The sequence below is a fragment of the Leucoraja erinacea genome, chromosome 9 (genome assembly GCF_028641065.1).
Source record: "Leucoraja erinacea ecotype New England chromosome 9, Leri_hhj_1, whole genome shotgun sequence".
In the NCBI taxonomy this organism is placed as follows: Eukaryota; Metazoa; Chordata; class Chondrichthyes; order Rajiformes; family Rajidae; genus Leucoraja; species Leucoraja erinaceus.
The window spans coordinates 48,174,560-48,191,639 of NC_073385.1; the positions used below are offsets into that span (position 1 = coordinate 48,174,560).

The 17,080-nt window shown below is 42.2% G+C and overlaps 2 protein-coding genes across 3 annotated transcripts in view; one reads left to right on the top strand and one right to left on the bottom strand.

Moving 5' to 3' along the window:
* zfyve26 (zinc finger, FYVE domain containing 26) overlaps positions 1-8,720 on the bottom strand; it is a 79,165-nt gene extending 70,445 nt beyond the window's left edge. The window contains exons 1-6 of the mRNA XM_055640746.1: positions 8,563-8,720; positions 6,236-6,521; positions 3,913-3,991; positions 2,618-2,707; positions 1,782-2,337; positions 683-795 (exon numbers count right to left, since the gene is read on the bottom strand). Of these exons, the coding sequence (XP_055496721.1) occupies positions 683-795; positions 1,782-2,337; positions 2,618-2,707; positions 3,913-3,991; positions 6,236-6,474 (1,077 nt within the window). The 5' untranslated portion in view covers positions 6,475-6,521; positions 8,563-8,720. The remainder of the gene's footprint in view (positions 1-682; positions 796-1,781; positions 2,338-2,617; positions 2,708-3,912; positions 3,992-6,235; positions 6,522-8,562) is intronic.
* A 239-nt stretch (positions 8,721-8,959) lies between these two features.
* si:ch211-10a23.2 (Galectin-related protein A-like) overlaps positions 8,960-17,080 on the top strand; it is a 37,987-nt gene continuing 29,866 nt past the window's right edge. For both annotated transcript variants that reach the window (XM_055640756.1, XM_055640757.1), the window contains exon 1: positions 8,960-9,360. The gene's annotated coding sequence lies outside the window, so the exon portion shown is untranslated. The remainder of the gene's footprint in view (positions 9,361-17,080) is intronic.

Sequence of the window (17,080 nt, forward strand, 5' to 3'; positions counted from 1 at the left end):
TAAAATGCCTTGCACCAAATGTCCGATGTCTGTGAGGGAGGAAGTGACGAGAGCGGAAACTAGATTGATCTAAGGGGTATTAACAAATGGCCAATGTCTTTAAAATGTAAAATATTGTACCATATGACAAAATGCCTTTGATGTGTTGCATTCTGAAGAAACCTTTATTTTCCTGTACCTCGGACCATGACTAATGTTTGTGGAATGTGCTAAGGTGACAAAAAAAAACTACATAATACGATGAAATTCTGTTGTTCGTGGAAGTGGATGAGGACAGTGAAGTGCCTGTATTGCTCACTTGACTAGAGTTCTCCCTCCCTTCCATCGGCCGATAATAAGTAAAGTTTTGAACTGGTCTAAAAACGTTTGTGAGTTGTCTGTGTATTAAGAAGCGAACCTGTTTAGTTGTTATAAAAGTAACTTTTTCATTATGATCATTTCTTTTATTACATATCCCTTGAAGCTTTGCTGTGCATAAAGTTCAAAGTACTGGAGTTTATAGTTACACAAATAAATCATTGTGGAACAGAAATTTAAAAAGTGTACACTTTTAAAAGTTAATAAAAGCTTAGAGATAATTGATGCTTGGTGAACATTTTAAGAATCATTCCTATATTTTTATTAACTAACCGATTAAAATGTCAGTATCAAGGTTTCCCATTGATTTACTCCCAATACATACCAGAACCTGTTCCAGAAAGTGTTTACTATGGCTTGTGCTGTAGAAATATGCTGCCTTCCAGACAGGAGGTTCCTCCGAGTCTGTAAACAATGCGAGAATAACCCTTTCAGCTTCTAAAAGTTCATAAGAAACAGAAATAATGTTTTAATTAACACTAATTTCACATTATGTGATGAATCTCACACTGCCATATCCCTCCATCCACACACACTTGCTCTCAAGTACCATCCAATGGCAAACTTGAAAGGGGCATCTATAATGGCCATAGCAACTTAATAGAGCATTGACTTTCATTGCAAAGTCAATCCTCCATACTGAATAATTCCTGCCAAGGAGGAGATTGAATAATCATTTTTATTGAAAAAGGCAGGCTCTGAAAAATCAAATATTTCAAATAAGTTTAAAAATAACTTCTACAGTATTAATATCAAACTACGTAATTTCCCATTTCCTTCAGATACACAACAGAAGATGAAAAAAGTAAGTCTTTTTCAGGCCTCAATCTTTATTATATCTACTGGCTAATGAAAATTTAATGGCAGAATACAAGATGGTCACTGTTCAGGGTAAAGCATTAGGCAGCCCCAATTATAAATGTTAAAATTATGTTGTTGTAATAACATATAATAGAGGCCAAGTAATTACAAAGGTGAATCTTGGTCAATGATAAAATAGTTTATTTAAATCAGATTAATTATGAAATGTGTTTAAATTGGCCCTGTTATTTAAAATTAAAAAAAAAAAAAAATAATAATAATAAAAAAAAAAAAGGTAAATTGGATATTACATTTGCCCTAACTATATTCCTGGTGCTAGAAAAGTGTACACAAGGATATTATTGTGGTCTGAGTGAAGCTTGTTATTTCTATAACCTCAGATAAACACAAAGTGCTGGGGCAACTCAGCGGGTCAAGCAGTATCTCTGGGTGCTAACATTCACATTCAACAAAGCTGTTAACATTCACATTCAACAAAAAAGGAAAAAGTGGGGATGAGAGGTAACATGAAAGAAAACCTACATAAACCATTAGCTTAAATAGTAGCAAAGGAAACCAAATGCAGTAATTTCTGTAAGTGAGCACCTGAAGAATGAAGTTACCTCTGTCAGGTGAGATTTGTGCAACTAATTTCTCTTTACTCTTCTCGATGGATGTAGCACTATATAAACTGATCAGAGTCTGGTTCTGTTTTCCCAGCATAAAGCCAAGTAGGTGATCCTCATTCAGTCCATATTCTGTTGCACAACAAGCACTGTAGAGTTCCTCACAGAACTGTCGAATTTCAACGGCCTGCCTTTCCACATCAAACGTAAGCACAGAAATTACGGCATAAATTTGGTCTGCGGTCAACTCGTGCATGTCCGCGTCAGATCCATCCACGACTTCTCCCTGGCGTGCTTTCTTCAAGGAACAGAGAGCAGAATGGAGAAAGTCAATAAATAATTTCTGTAACGCATGATTGTATTCCACAGCAGAATTGTTGCTGTCTTCCACCAGAAGATAACTAATCACAGCCTGTACAAGTTGAGGGTTCCTGGATAAAAGGTTATATAAAGAGGAGAATGCTTCAGAACTTAGTTTGTGCTGACTGTAGTCCACTTTTTTCTCAATCACCAGATCAGAGTTATGGCAGTTTAAAAAAATATCATGGAGCTCCTGCACAGAAAAAATGACAGATTATTAGCAAGACTAAATATTGATATCTTTCATCAATAACTAAATCATACATCATCTCAAGAGCATTACCAAAAATTAAACATACCCATGACACTAAAGTTGCCAAAGAACATTTTACCTACTTAATACCATTACCCGTACCTGTACTTAACCCGTACGGCAATATTACATTAAGAAATTAAAGTTGAATAATAGTTGACAGCCAACTTAGAAAACAATGGCATTCAAAAGAATCACTGAAATAATTTAGATACATCACCTTTATTACATCTTGTGAGACGTGTGGTTGTAGCAGTTCCAGTAGCAAAAAAAATTCAATGTCTCTCCTTATAAATGGCTGTAACGATATCTGATGCAAAAAAATAAATAAATTGTATTTTAGAATAAGGCAATCTTCAGGTAGCACAGAGGCACAGCTGGTAAAGCTGCTGCCTCACACCTACAGAGACCCGGGTTCAATCCTGACCTCGGCTGCTGTCTGTGCGGAGTTTGCACATTCTCCCTGTGATCGCGTAGGCATCCTCTGGGTTCTCCCCACAGCCCAAAGGAATGCGGATTTGTAGGTTAATTGGTTTCTGTAATCAGCCAAAGGTGTGTAGGGAGTGGGACAACATAGAACTAGTGTGAATGGGTGATCAATGGTCGACTGATTATGGAAATCCGCAAGAACTAAATTAATTGTAAAGGTTCAAAGGTTCATTTATTGTCACATACACCAATTGGTGTAGTGAAATTTGAGTTGCCATTGCAGCACATGAAAAAGAATACAACATAACATTATAAAGGAATTTAACATTAAACATAAAAAACATCCCCCCACAATGGTTCCAACTGTGAGGGAAGGCACAAAGTCCAGTCCCCATCCCCTTGTCCACCCACAGTCGGGCTTTTTGAGGCCTCCGCAGTCACCGCTACGGCGGCCCAATGTTTCAGGCCCTTCTCGCCAGGTGATGGTGCTCCGGCGTCAGGAAAACCCTCTCAGCGGCTTGGGATACCTGGAACGGCCGCTTTGTTACCGGAGACTGCGGCTTCTGAAGCCAACAGGCAGAGCTCCACCACGGCGATCTCGGTGAGAGATCCCAGGCACCAGCAGCTGGCCGCTCCACAGTCCTGCAGCTCCGCGATGTCCAATCAGTGGACTCCAGCGTGACGACCCGGGCAAGGCATCGCCCGCTCCGCGATAGCGCTCCAGCGCTGTGCCACCGCCGAAGCCGTGGTTCTGGCCGGTCCCCTCTGGAAAAGCCACTCAGACCCGATGATAGGCCATGAGGACAGGTCGAAGATGCTGCTCGGAGGTAAACCGCCTCTCCAACCAGGTAGGGACTAGGAAAAGCAGTTTCCCCCTTCCCCCCCCCCCACCCCCCACATAAAAAGACTAGACCTCCAAAACAAAACACTATTTGAACATGCTAAACATTTAAAAAAAGCGAAAAGACAGACAGCTGCACGTAGGGCAGCCATACCCAACTGGACGGCGCCCCCCTAAAAGGTGTTATCTGGAAATGAATTCACAAAAGTACTGATATTAACAAAATTTATAGAATCACTATTTACCTGATCATGTGACCACCACAATTCCAGCTCCAACAGCCACAGCCAGGCAAGCCAATGAGGACTTGAAACCGATTCCCATCTGCAAATAGACGACTTGTTAGAGAGCAAGCAAGGTAAATTTCAAGAGTAACAAAAAATTAAATGCATTATTTATAAGACAATGTTTTGTTCAATCTAGTTTTGAAATATTTAGGAACAATGAACTGCAGTTGCTAGTTTACAAAAAAATAAGACACAAAGTGCTGGAGTAAGTTTTGCAGCATTCCTGGAAAACAGGGGTGTGTGATGTTTTGGGTTGGGACCCTGCTTCAAGCTGAAATATTTAGTCTTCTGAGGGGTGGATAAAGCGAAGATACAAAACAGTTTACAAAAGTGGTTTGAGTCTCCTGTAATATAGATCACGAACAACCCATGGATGAGCTATATTTGTTAATCTGTCTGATAGCTCAAACCATGGCTCCGAGAAGGTAAAGGTCAAGCAGTCTCTGTACATGTTTAGTGATCCATAATAAATGTGCACGAGTTCATGTTGGGCAAGGGCACATTTACACATGCTCCACGCTGACTGCTCCATGCTCAGCCCACTAACATCTGCTGCATCAGTGCAACTACCCATACTGACTCAAGTAATCAATAATTTCAGGAAAGAGCAAAGGAGGAACAAAATATATTTTATTGTCCTTGATGCAGCACCCAAATATCCCAGCCTACAGATTAAATGTTTCCGTGGGCATTATTATTTTAAACCAGCAATATTTTGGATGAATTATAATTGCAGTTCCTTTTGTTTTGGTGAATTGTAATAATGATCTGCAACTGTGCCTGTTGACAACCATTTTTTTCACATCCTAAAAGTTATCGAAGGAAGGGATACAATGAGCAGGTGGGTGCCCGAAGGGAGGAATGGGCAGGAATTTGATGGATACAGGCCTAGACCTATGGCGATACCTGATGAAGCGACACACTAAAAGATTGGGCCCTGTGATAATCACTAGCGGGCCAGTGATGAGTTGAAGGGCTGAGAAAACTGCAGATCAGGAGGTAGACAGGAGGGCTGACCTTCAGGGGATCTTGACCTCATGGGAGAATAGGTGGGAAATCCACAAGAAGTGAATAAAAAGCATTCTACAATAAAGGTCTTGAGAGTACAACAGTAACGATGAAGTAATTTGTGTGGGATATTGTGTGAATAGTTAGTACTTTTGAACAACCCATTAAAGAAAATGTTCCTAAAACGAAACCCAAGATGGAAGACCAAGGAAAGACATTCCCTTATGTTATTTTAAAAAAATAATGAAGTAGCTCATTCTAAGGAAAAATGGATTAGAGAAAACCCTTGTTAAAACATACCATGGGTGGGGAATAATATCAGTTATTGCCAATTGCCCGCTACAACCGAGTAAGGGATCCGCTCCAACCACCACTCTGTGAAACAACGGGCCGTTTTCAAATACAAAGTTTTTTTTAAGTTAGAAATTTTGCAAGCTAAAAATACTAAAGGCTGTTTGTTACGTTGTTAAGTGTCCATCAAGCAATTGCATGTTAATTTCAATGACATGTCGATTTCAATAGGCTTCGCACCCTGTGTTCTTAAACTAGAAGCCGGTGTTCTTAAATAAACATAATTGAACTATAATTGAAATCCATTATAAATAGGTCTGCAATAATGAGGGTTTACTGTATTTAAATGTTTTGCTTAAGTAGTCAATGATGGGAGTTAGAAATTTAAGATCATCAGCAAACGTAGGAAGAAATGCAAGGAGAAATCTCTTCATAAAGAATGGATTTTGAGTTCCATGTTTTGCCTCGGGGCTCAATTGGAGGCAAAGCCAATCCTTCTTCGCTGTCTGAAGGTGGGTTCCGACCAGGAACATCACCTGCCCATTTCTTCCATTGATGTTGCCTGACCTGCTGGGTTCCTCCGTCGCTGTGTTTTGCTCAAGATCCCACTATCTGCAATATCTTGTATCTTAATTTCTTCTTTTGCCTGAATGGTGAAAAAGTTACATTGGCCCCATACAGAAAGGTACAAATGAATTTATGGTGAAACCAAATATGTGCATTAATGTATTGCAATAAGGTAAGGATGAGAGAGAAATATTGTGTGGAGAATTTAAAAAAAAAAACTGTAGACCTATTGGGCAATATAGACAGCTTATATGGTATAAATTTATTTTTAGTTTTTGGAGTTTTAAAGCAAAGAAAGACATGGGACAATGGTTTTAAAAAATATATCAAACAAGATGGTCATTTTTAGTTTGATCCATTACATCTCTATGTTGTAAATTTATATGGTCCCAACAAATTCCCTCAAAGTACTCACGACAACTTGTATGGACAGGCAACAATTGCTTGAAGGATTTCTTTCACTTGTTCAGCACCTCCTTTCCACTGCTTTAACTGGGGCATACAAGCTTGCGCTAGGGCCCAGTGTCCCTGCCGCAAATGCTCCCTGAAGAACACAAACAGCCTCTCCAATGAATCCTCTTCCTCTCTTCCAAACGGATGCATTTCCATAGTCCTCATCCCAGTGGGTAAGTTTGATGATGATCTCTCCATCATAGAAGAAATCTGTACTGGACACTTATACAGCACTTAAGATGCATCATCTGTAAATAAGAAATGTACATCAAAATCAGTTTACTAATAGCTATAACTGCTGTTATGCACAATGCTAAGCACAAAGGATACAGCTACCTAAATTTTGCATTGTTAATTTTAATTACTCTACCAATGGCACCCATTATTTCAGTGCCTGTTTCATTCCTTTGAAAGCTGTTATATGTATCTCTTCTCCATGCCTTCCACTATGCCATGCAAAAGCGAACACCTCAAAAAGTGCAAATTTACAGAAATTAAGGATTTAGTGATTTAAATTTTCATATTGAACTTTATATCTTGTGTATCGAATTGAAACTGAGAAATTAACATAATCTTTTTTTTTAAATAACAGAAGCACAAAGAGATTTAACTGATATTATTAAGGAAGAGCTAATTTGTTATCTTTGAAATTTTAGACAATGACAGTTTGGCTCCAATTATAGATTCCAAAATATTTATCATTTTGCATGATTTCTAACATGGCGTCAGTTGGCCAGCAGCTACAATTCAAAAATCATCTTGATCTCACACCTTTAAAGGACTTAAACTATTAAATGGACTCTAGAGAGGTGCACTCATTTTGCTTTTGCCAATACATATTCAAAACTACCCGATATTAATAAATAAACTGGTGAATAATAACATAATATGAAATAAACTATGGAACAAGAACATTTTAAAATTTAAGAATGTACACTCAACATACTTTGAGCTGGTTGCAAGTGCCCCCTAACCATTACCCACAACAGACTTTCACTTCTCTCAATTTCATGCTGCTTTGTATTATTTTAAAATAAAATCAGTTCCCCATTTTCTACCCACAACATTGAAATGTTAAAACCAAATGAAAAATCAGGGACTACAAACCAAATTCAATAGAACTAAAAATCTGGCATTTATAATATTACACATTATATTTTACCATTCAGTCCCATCAGAAACTCACTGTGTAACTCAAACTACATTCCTCCAATTTGCCAAATTAGATTTTGCTCAGAACAATCATTGAAATTATTTCTCAGCCTGCAGGGCAACCCAAAAAGATTTACTGATTGACCAACAGCTAATTCATAAATTTATCATACCCTCCAGATTAAGTCATTTTAAAATCACAAATTAGTGTACCCTACTTGCACTGTTAAGAATACAAATCCTTATCAGGTTACTTATTTAGCTTTCAACCTGAGTGTACGATGAAATCAGGTGAATGAGATGCTTTTCTTTTTTCTCAACAATAATGATTTAGTCAGACACTATTACATAGAATCATTGAAATACTTAATTTTGCCTTTGCTGCCATTTGGCCAAAGTCCACACAGTAAGTCCACCAGTCCAAATTCCGTTGTTCTTTAATCAGCCCTGCAAATTATTTTCCATAAGCATCTCTTTTTTTTCTTTTTGAATGTCTTGCTTGACTCTCATCCTTACAAACTGCAAATTCGAGATTGTACCAGCTTGTTTGTATGCAATCATTCTGCCTTTTGCACCCCCTGCCTCCATCGCCATATCTTGTCAATTATTTGCGAGAATGTGGGAAAGCAGAGTTCTCAGTCCTGGTTAGTGTCTAATAAAACTATGCAACCTCCATTCTGCCAATAGGGCTTGATTGCCATTTTTGGAGCTGCACCTGAAGCGCTGGCCATCATTCAAGCGAGGTCTTGACACAATCTCCTGCGAACTGCATCTCAACGAAGCGCAGTAAGAGTCAACATTTGCTACACTGATTAAAGCCTCATCGTCAAAGTTTACAACTGGTTAGGAGCAAAAGGAGATGCATAATTGGAAAAGTAGATTTGCAAACTATTAAATGTGTGAGTTTATGTTGTCAGAATTTATAGAGATAACCGAGTAGTTTTAATCACTAAGCCAGAGTGCATGACTTAATGTGAGCTCAGTTTTAAATCTCCTGTGTTATAGCCCAGGCCCGGGACTTCAGATCGTCCCTAAACACAAAACAGCAGAGGTGTGCACAGACCCCACTTCCAGCCCCCCGCCCTTTCCTCTGCGAAACTGCCTGCCTGGGCCAGTTCCAGTCCCCACAAGCCTTACTTTCCGTGGCTCAGTAAGACAGAGTGGATCTCCTCCAGCCTTCCTCCCGCCTGTCCGGTCCGGTCCGCACCGATCCAGTGTATAAAGGGCCATCCACTCCGGCTACCAGTCACTCTCCCACATCCTCACCAGCCATGGCCGTCCGGGCACCACGTGACGCAAGCGCCGTCGGTCACCTGACCGCTCACGGGCCGGCTGGGTCACGGGTCACAGGCGGCGTGGTTCCCATGGAAACTGGAGTGTACCGGCGCCATTAGAGGCCTGGATGGAAAGGAGTGGAATTCCGGCCTTCGCAGAGTTTTACTCGCTGACAATAACTATTTCATTTGAGTCTCCCGCTGCCGGCTGCGGACGTTATCAAAAACATATCTGTACCTTCAAAGTACCATAAATGCAACGTGGGGATGAATGGACATGTCCTGTGGGGGCAGATGCAATAGTGGCGTTTAAGAGACTTTTAAATAGGCACATGGACGTGCAAGTAGTAGAGGGATATGGATCATGTACAGGCTGATGACATCAGTTTAACGGCATCGTGTTCGGAGCAAACATTGTGGGCTGAAGGGCTTGTTCCTGTGCTGTACTTTACTATAGAAGATAGACACAAAGGCTAGAGTGACTCGTGTTCAAGAAGGAACTGCAGATGTTGGAAAATCGAAGGTACACAAAAAAGCTGGAGAAACTCAGCGGGTGCAGCAGTATCTATGGAGCGAAGGAAATAGGCAACGTTTCGGGCCGAAACCCTTCTTCAGCGAGTCAGGCAGCATCTCTGGAGAAAAAGGATGGGTGACATTTCAGGTCAGGACCCTTCTTCATTGTCCCATGTTCGGTATAAACCAGCATCTGCAGTTCCTGTCTACACACTATTCTATGTTCTCTCTACCTCTGATGATCCCAAAGGCTTTCAGTGGATTACGTATTACATAGAAACATAGAAAATAGGTGCAGGAGTAGGCCATTCGGCCCTTCGAGCCTGCACCGCCATTCAATATGATCATGGCTGATCATCCAACTCAGTATCCTGTACCTGCCTTCTCTCCATACCCCCTGAACCCTTTAGCCACAAGGGCCACATCTAACTCCCTCTTAAATATAGCTAATGAACTGGCCCCAACTACCTTCTGTGGCATAGAGTTCCAGAGATTCACCACTCTCTGTGTAAAAAATGTTTTTCTCATCTTGGTCCTAAAGGATTTCCCCGCTATCCTCAAACTGTGACCCCTTGTCCTGGACTTCCCCAACATCGGAAACAATCTTCCTGCATCTAGCCTGTCCAATCCCTTAAGAATTTTGTAAGTTTCTATAAGATCCCCCCTCAATCTCCTAAATTCTAGCAAGTACAAGCCGAGACTATCCAGTCTTTCTTCATATGAAAGTCCTGACATCCCAGGAATCAGTCTGGTGAACCTTCTCTGTACTCCCTCTATGGCCAGAATGTCTTTCTTCAGATTTGGAGACCAAAACTGTACGCAATACTCCAGGTGTGGTCTCACCAAGACCCTGTACAACTGCAGTAGAACCTCCCTGCTCATATACTCAAATCCTTTTGCTATGAATGCTAACATACCATTTGCTTTCTTCACTGCCTGCTGCACCTGCATGCCTACTTTCAATGACTGGTGTACCATGACACCCAGGTCTCGTTGCTTTCTGGGTCCCCTTTCTCCCCTTTCCTTAATCGGCCACCATTTAGATAATAGTCTACTTTCCTGTTTTTACCATCAAAGTGGATAACCTCACATTTATCCACATTATACTGCATCTGCCATGCATTTGCTCACTCACCCAGCCTATCCAAGTCACCTTGCAGCCTCCTAGCATCCTCCTCACAGCTAACACTGCCCCCAGCCCTCGTGCTGTCGGTATTTTTTTATGGGGAAACAACCAGGCAAATTTGTGTGCAGCAATGTCCTGCAAATACCAATGCGATATATACATACAGGGAGGTTTCACGGCAGTCGGGTCACGACCCATGACCCGTACTGTTGCTACGCTATGCCAAGTGGAGTACACACGATGAACTGCAGGTAAGCACTAACCATTGTTTCCAGCGTAGCGGGCCCGTTAAAACCCACCAAAATTGTCAATTTTTGCGCTGTAAATAATTATGGAAATCAGGATAATCGAGACATTTATCCTTCTTCAGAATTCCAAAAGTGAGGAGAAATTACGGTAGATAGAAGCGAGAGCTTCTCCCCCCCCCCTCCCCCCCCCCCCTCTCCCCCCTCTCCCCCCCCTCCTCCCCCCTCTTCTCTCTCTCTCTCTCTCCCCCCTCCCTCTCTCCCCCCCCCCCCCCCCTCTCTCCCTCTCTCTTCCCCCCCCCCTCTCTCTCCCCCCCCCTCCCTCTCCGTGTGCCTCCGCGTCCCTCTCCATGTGCCTCTGTGTCCCTCTCCGTGTGCCTCTGTGTCCCTCTCTCTCTACCCCCCTCCCTTGCCGTGCCTGCAAGTTGGGGGCTATATGTGAGTGGATGGGGGGGAGGGGTAAAAGGAGTGAATTAATAATATTAATGTAATATCAATGGGGGTGGTTAGTGTGTGTGTGTGTGTAGGGGGGTGGTTAGTGTATGTGAGGGGTTGGTTAGTGTGTGTGTTATGCCATAGCCCCCCCCCACCGCAACGTTGAGGGGATGGAACCCAACGGGTCCCACTTGGTCTAGTTACACATAAAAGTCTATCTACAAGACAGTAAAATAAACAAAATTGTGTGCAATAAAATAAGATATTATGTCTTATTGGTAGTGCAAGAGGTGGCCCAAAGTGTTCCCTTGTCGAGGCAGAATTAGGTATGTCTGAAGAAGGGTTTTGACCCAAAACATCACGTGCATTTTCTCCAGAAAATTCTCCAGTATTTTGTGCCTATCTTAGGGTTGTGCAAGTTGGTGCAAGACCTGATAGGTTTAAGATTAAGCAGTTAATATTTCAACATTGCCTAAATCAAACAGATCTACACCATTCTATATCTTAAGAATATTCATCGGAATCATTGAAGATTATTCACTCTTTTGAGGGCAGCCTAAATTGCATTTATATTCTTCAGGGAACGGGGGGGGGGTTCCCTCTTCTACCATGGATGAGGCTTTCACCAGGGTCTCTTCTATACCCCGTGACTACTCTCACTCCCCATCCCCCCCACACGGAGCAAGGGCAGAGTCCCCTTTGTCCTCACCTTCCACCATACCAGTCGTCAGGTACAACAAATAATCCTCCGTCATTTTCGCCATCTCCAAAGTGACTCCACCACTTGTCACATCTTCCCATCTCCTTTCCGCAGAGACCGCTCCCTCCATAACTCCTTGGTCAATTTGTCCCTTCCCCCCAAACCACCCCCTCTCCGGGCACTTTCCCTTGCAACCGCAAGAAATGCTACACTTGTTGCTTTACCTTCCCCCTTGAAGGTAAAGCATTCAAGGACCCAAGCCGTCTTTCGAGGTGCGGCAGAGGTTCACCTGCACCTCCTCAAACCTCATCTATTGCATCCGCTGCTCTAGATGTCAGCTGCTCTACATCGGTAAGACCAAGCGTAGGCTTGGCGATTGCTTTGCCGAACACCTCCGCTCGGTTCGCAATAACCAACCTGATCTCCTGGTGACTCAACACTTCAATTCCCCCTCCCATTCCGAATCCGACCGTTCTGTCCTCGGCCTCCTCCATGGCCAGAGTGAAGACCACCATAAATTGGTGGAGCAGCACCTTACGTTTCGCTTGGGCAGTTTGCACCCCATCAGTGTGAACATTGACTTCTCTAATTTGAGGTAGTCCTTACTTTATCCTCCCCTTCTCAGCTCTCCATCAGCCCACTGGCTCCTCCTCTTTCTTTCTCCCCCCACCCCCTCCCCCCCCCCCTACCCTCACATCAGTCTGAAGAAGGGTTGCTTATTTGCTTCACTTCATAGATGCTGCCTCACCCGCTGAGTTTTTCCAACATTTTCGTCTACCTTTATATCTTGATATTTTGTTTCAGTGAGTTGTGCTTTTGCAAACTTTTTTTTGTGTTGAATCCACTGTTTTTGTATATTTCATTGTTACTCTTTATACCACTTAGTAGTTTATTTAATTTATGTATATATTTTAGTGTATTTTGTTTGATAACCAAAGTTTTATTTTGCTGTTAAAATGGTGATGCCCCTTTAAGGCATCAATTGATTTGAAATCCACAACCTCTGTTCAGGGGATCAATGGACCATGGAAGACTGCAGCTCCAAGATTTTGTCTTGTCCAGCAGCACTACCAGCTGCGTCCCTATGCCTTTCTCTCGGGGGAGCCTGTACCATGGGACACTAGGATTTGCAGTTGCTGATAAATAAACAAGAAGATACAAAGTCCTTGAAAAACTCAGCAGGTCCAGGATCAGGAACCCACCCAAAGGCTTGTCGGTCGACAGGACCAGTAATCTGACAAAAGGCTCATCGGACAGTTTAACCGGGAGGGAGCTGGAGATGTCGGATATGAGACATATGAGCAGGAAAGAGGGAAACCTGGGTAATGCCTCCAGCACCTTAAAGGTAGACTGCAGGAGATGCTCCCGGGACACAAAAATGGTGAGGAGAGGAGAGGGACATTGGTTCATGGTAACTGCCCCTGTACACCAAGCGCGCGGGCTGACCGGACTTTGGAATTTGAATAATGGCGTAAAAAATTACAGCACCTGCATGTATAATATATACAAAAAGAATTTCACTATGCTGTTGCATATGTGACAAATAAAGCACTATTGACATAAACTACAGAAAGGATTGCTGACTCCATAACATTCGTCATCCCTTTACCATTCATACTCACCCCCCACCTCCGACCCACCCCAACACTATCAGTGGTATACAGCCTATCTCAATTTTCCACAGGTCTTAAAATAACTATTTTAATACCCTTCCCCTTCCCAGAGGTCAGACTACCACAGTACCTCCTTTGTCACGGATTTAATAACAAAGTTAAGATTGTTGCTAAGTGAGCGGAGGGATGTGCATTCAGATAGGATGAATTTGGAGGGGAATAAAGAAGTCAAGCCAGTTAATGTCGCACTGGTAGTTTGAAATTAAAAGGTCCAGTCAGAGCAGGGGTACAAGAGGGGGAAAATGTTGGAGGTTATTGAGATCATCACTCGTAGATGAGGATTCCTTCCCACATAAAAAGGGGTACAAGGTCCAGTCTGACACCAGGGGTACAAGAGGGGGAAAATGTTGGAGGTTATTGAGATCATCACTCATAGATGAGGATTCCTTCCCACATAAAAAGGCCTTGAGGCAAAGGCATTGGAAGCAGAGCTCTATATCATGGCAGGTCGTAAACGTTTACACTTACAATTGACATATACTTATATGGACACTGGATTATCTATGACGAATGTGTTTTCCAAAAGCCAACTAGCATAACAACAATCTCGGTCTTAGCTCATCAATCAAAATCTCCTCTCAGGAAACATGATGGAAAATGAGGCAAGATTAACCATATATTGGAAAACTAAATCTCAAATAATCAATGTATCAATAGGTAACGTTTCTGAAAATTGTTTCAATACTTCACACAGATGCAAGTGAAAAAAAAAATATTGCATAAGATGAAAGTAGTACCTATTTAAATTGAGTAGTGGTGAAACATGTCAGTCATGTCATATATTTTGGGAAAGGCCACAGTGGGATCATTTAATAATTATTTTTAGTTATGAACTTTCTTTTTGGCCAAACACACGATATCTTGCCAAAAAAGAATGGAAGCATTTAGCATTACTATAATTGGAAGTAAATATTTTTAAAAGCAGCATTTTAGACCAGAAATATTTCTTCATCGCAACACAGCATGAGAAACTTAAGCTCAACATTTTTTTTTGTTGTTTCTGTTTTTAACTGAAAATAAATAATTGTGACTAACAACATTATACTCTTATCAACATTTGGACTAGTGCCCATGAAAATATTTCAGGAAGTCCAGGCAGCAAATTATACCGTACTTTGTTTGTACCTTCTCACTTCTAACGTCTACTGAGGGGATCAATTCTCATCTATACTGCTTTGTCACTAATGGATCAGATTATGTACAATACAAAGAAAAGTACCCTCTTTTGGACTCCCTTACAGCTTTTCCTGCATCAAAAAATATTGGTGGCTAATAAATTCCTGATTAATCTTGTGTCAACATGTCCTGATGTAGCTCTAACATTTAAAAAAGTATTCTTAACATAGAACAGCCCAGCACAGCATAGGAACAGGCCTTTCAGACCACCGCATTTGTGCCGAACAGATGAAACTGTGTATTAAACAAATTAAACAAGTTAAACTGATCTCACCTGCCTGTACAAGATCCTAATATCTCTATTCCCTGCACTTTTGTGTGCTAATCTTAAAACCTCTTAAATGCCACAATTGTATCCAGACACTCGGTGCTCTCCATTAAACTTTCCCCCTCTCACCTTAAAGTTATGCTGTCTATTGTTCGACATCTCCATCCTTGGAAAAAGGTTCTGACTGTCTACCCCACTCTAACCCCACAATAACCCCACTCTCACCATCGACGGCACCACTGTCTCCCCATCTCCCCAGACCCGCAACCTTGGCGTGATCTTTGATTCCACCCTCTCCCTTGAGCCTCACATCCGCCATGTCATTAAAAAAACCTCCTTCTTTCATCTCCGCAACATCGCCAAACTCAGACCCTCTCTCAAACCCCCCGCTGCTGAAAGACTCATCCATGCCTTCATCTCCTCCCGACTGGACTACTGCAACTCACTTCTCCTTGGCATCAGCTCCACCTACATCAACCGACTCCAACTGGTCCAGAACGCAGCCGCCCGACTCATCACCCACACCAAATCCTGGCATCACATCACTCCTGTCCTCAAACAACTTCACTGGCTTCCCATCTCCCACTGGATCACCTACAAAATCCTGGTCCTCACCTACAAAGTCCTCCACCATCTGGCCCCCCATATCTCACTGACCTCCTCTCCCCCTACCAACCCTCACGGTCCTTCAGATCCACATCAGCCGGCCTCCTCTCCATCCACAAGTCCAACCTCCGCAGTTTTGGGGACAGAGCCTTCTCCAGGGCAGCTCCCAGGCTCTGGAACTCCCTCCCACAACTGATCCGCAATTCCGTGTTGTTCACCATCTTCCAGTCCCGCCTCAAGACCCATCTCTTCACCTCTGCCTATCCTTAGCCCCACGTCCCCCTCCCTTTTCATCTGTGCATGAATTGCCTCATATTGTGTTTTGAATTGAATTCTGTCTTTAATTTGTGTACTAGTCATGTCTCTACTATTTATTTCATTCCCCTTACATGTTTTTCTTCTACCTGCTAAATTTTTGTAAGGTGTCCTTGAGACTCTTGAAAGGCGCCCATAAATAAAATTTATTATTATTATTATTACCCTATCTATGCATCATAATTTTATATTCTATCAAGTCTCCCCTCAACCTCTGACATTTGAGAGAATTCAATCCAAGTCTATCCAGCCTCTCCCTATAGCTGAAACCCTCTAATCCAGGCAGCATTCTGGGAAAACTCCTCTGCACTCTCTCCAAAGCCTCCACACCTTTCGATTAATGGGACAAACAGAACTTCATGCAATACTCTAAATGAGGCCTAACCAAAGTTCTATAGAGTTACATCGTGACTTCTTCACTCTTATATTCAATGCCCCAGTAATGAAGGCAAGCATACCATATGCCTTCTTTGCCACCCTATCCACTTGACTCCAAGATCCTTCTGCACATCAATGGTGTTAAGAGTCTTACCAATAACTGTATACTTTCCCTTTACATTCAACCTCCCAAGTGCAACAGCTCACACTTACTCTAACTTCATCTGCCATTTCTCCTCCCATTTCTGTAGCTGATCTGCATCCCGCTGTATCTTATGACAGTATACCTCACTGTCTGTAACTCTTCCAATTTTGTGTTGTCAGCAAACGTACTCACCAACCCATCTACATTTATATTCAGGTAATTTATATATATTACAAACAGCAGAGGTCCCAGCACAGATACCTGCAGTACTCCACTGGTCACATATCTTCAGCCAGAATATCTACCTTCCACCACAACCCTCTGTCTTTTATGAATTTACCAGTTTTGAATCCATATGACCAAGTCATCGTGAATCTTACCAATAGGCCTACTAAAATCCATATATTCAACATTCACTAGCCTACCTTTATCAATCTCCTTCGTCACCTCCTCAAAAAACTCACTCAAGTTAGTGAGACATGCTGACTATCCCTAATTAGCCCATTCTCTTCCAAATGGAAGTAAATCCTATCTCAATGAATTCTTTCCTACCACAGACGTGAAGCTCTGGCCTCTTGTTCCCTGGCTTCTCTCCACTGCCCTTCTTAAACAAAGGAACAACATTGGCCATTCTGCAGTCCTGAGAGACCTCACCTGTGGCTGGGGTAGAAACACAGATCCTCTTCACTACCCCGACAATCTTCTCTCTTGTCTTCCTCAATAACCTGGGATAAATCCCATCAGGCATAGGGGACATCCGCCTTAATGCTCTTCAAGAGCCTCAGCACCTCCTTCTTAATC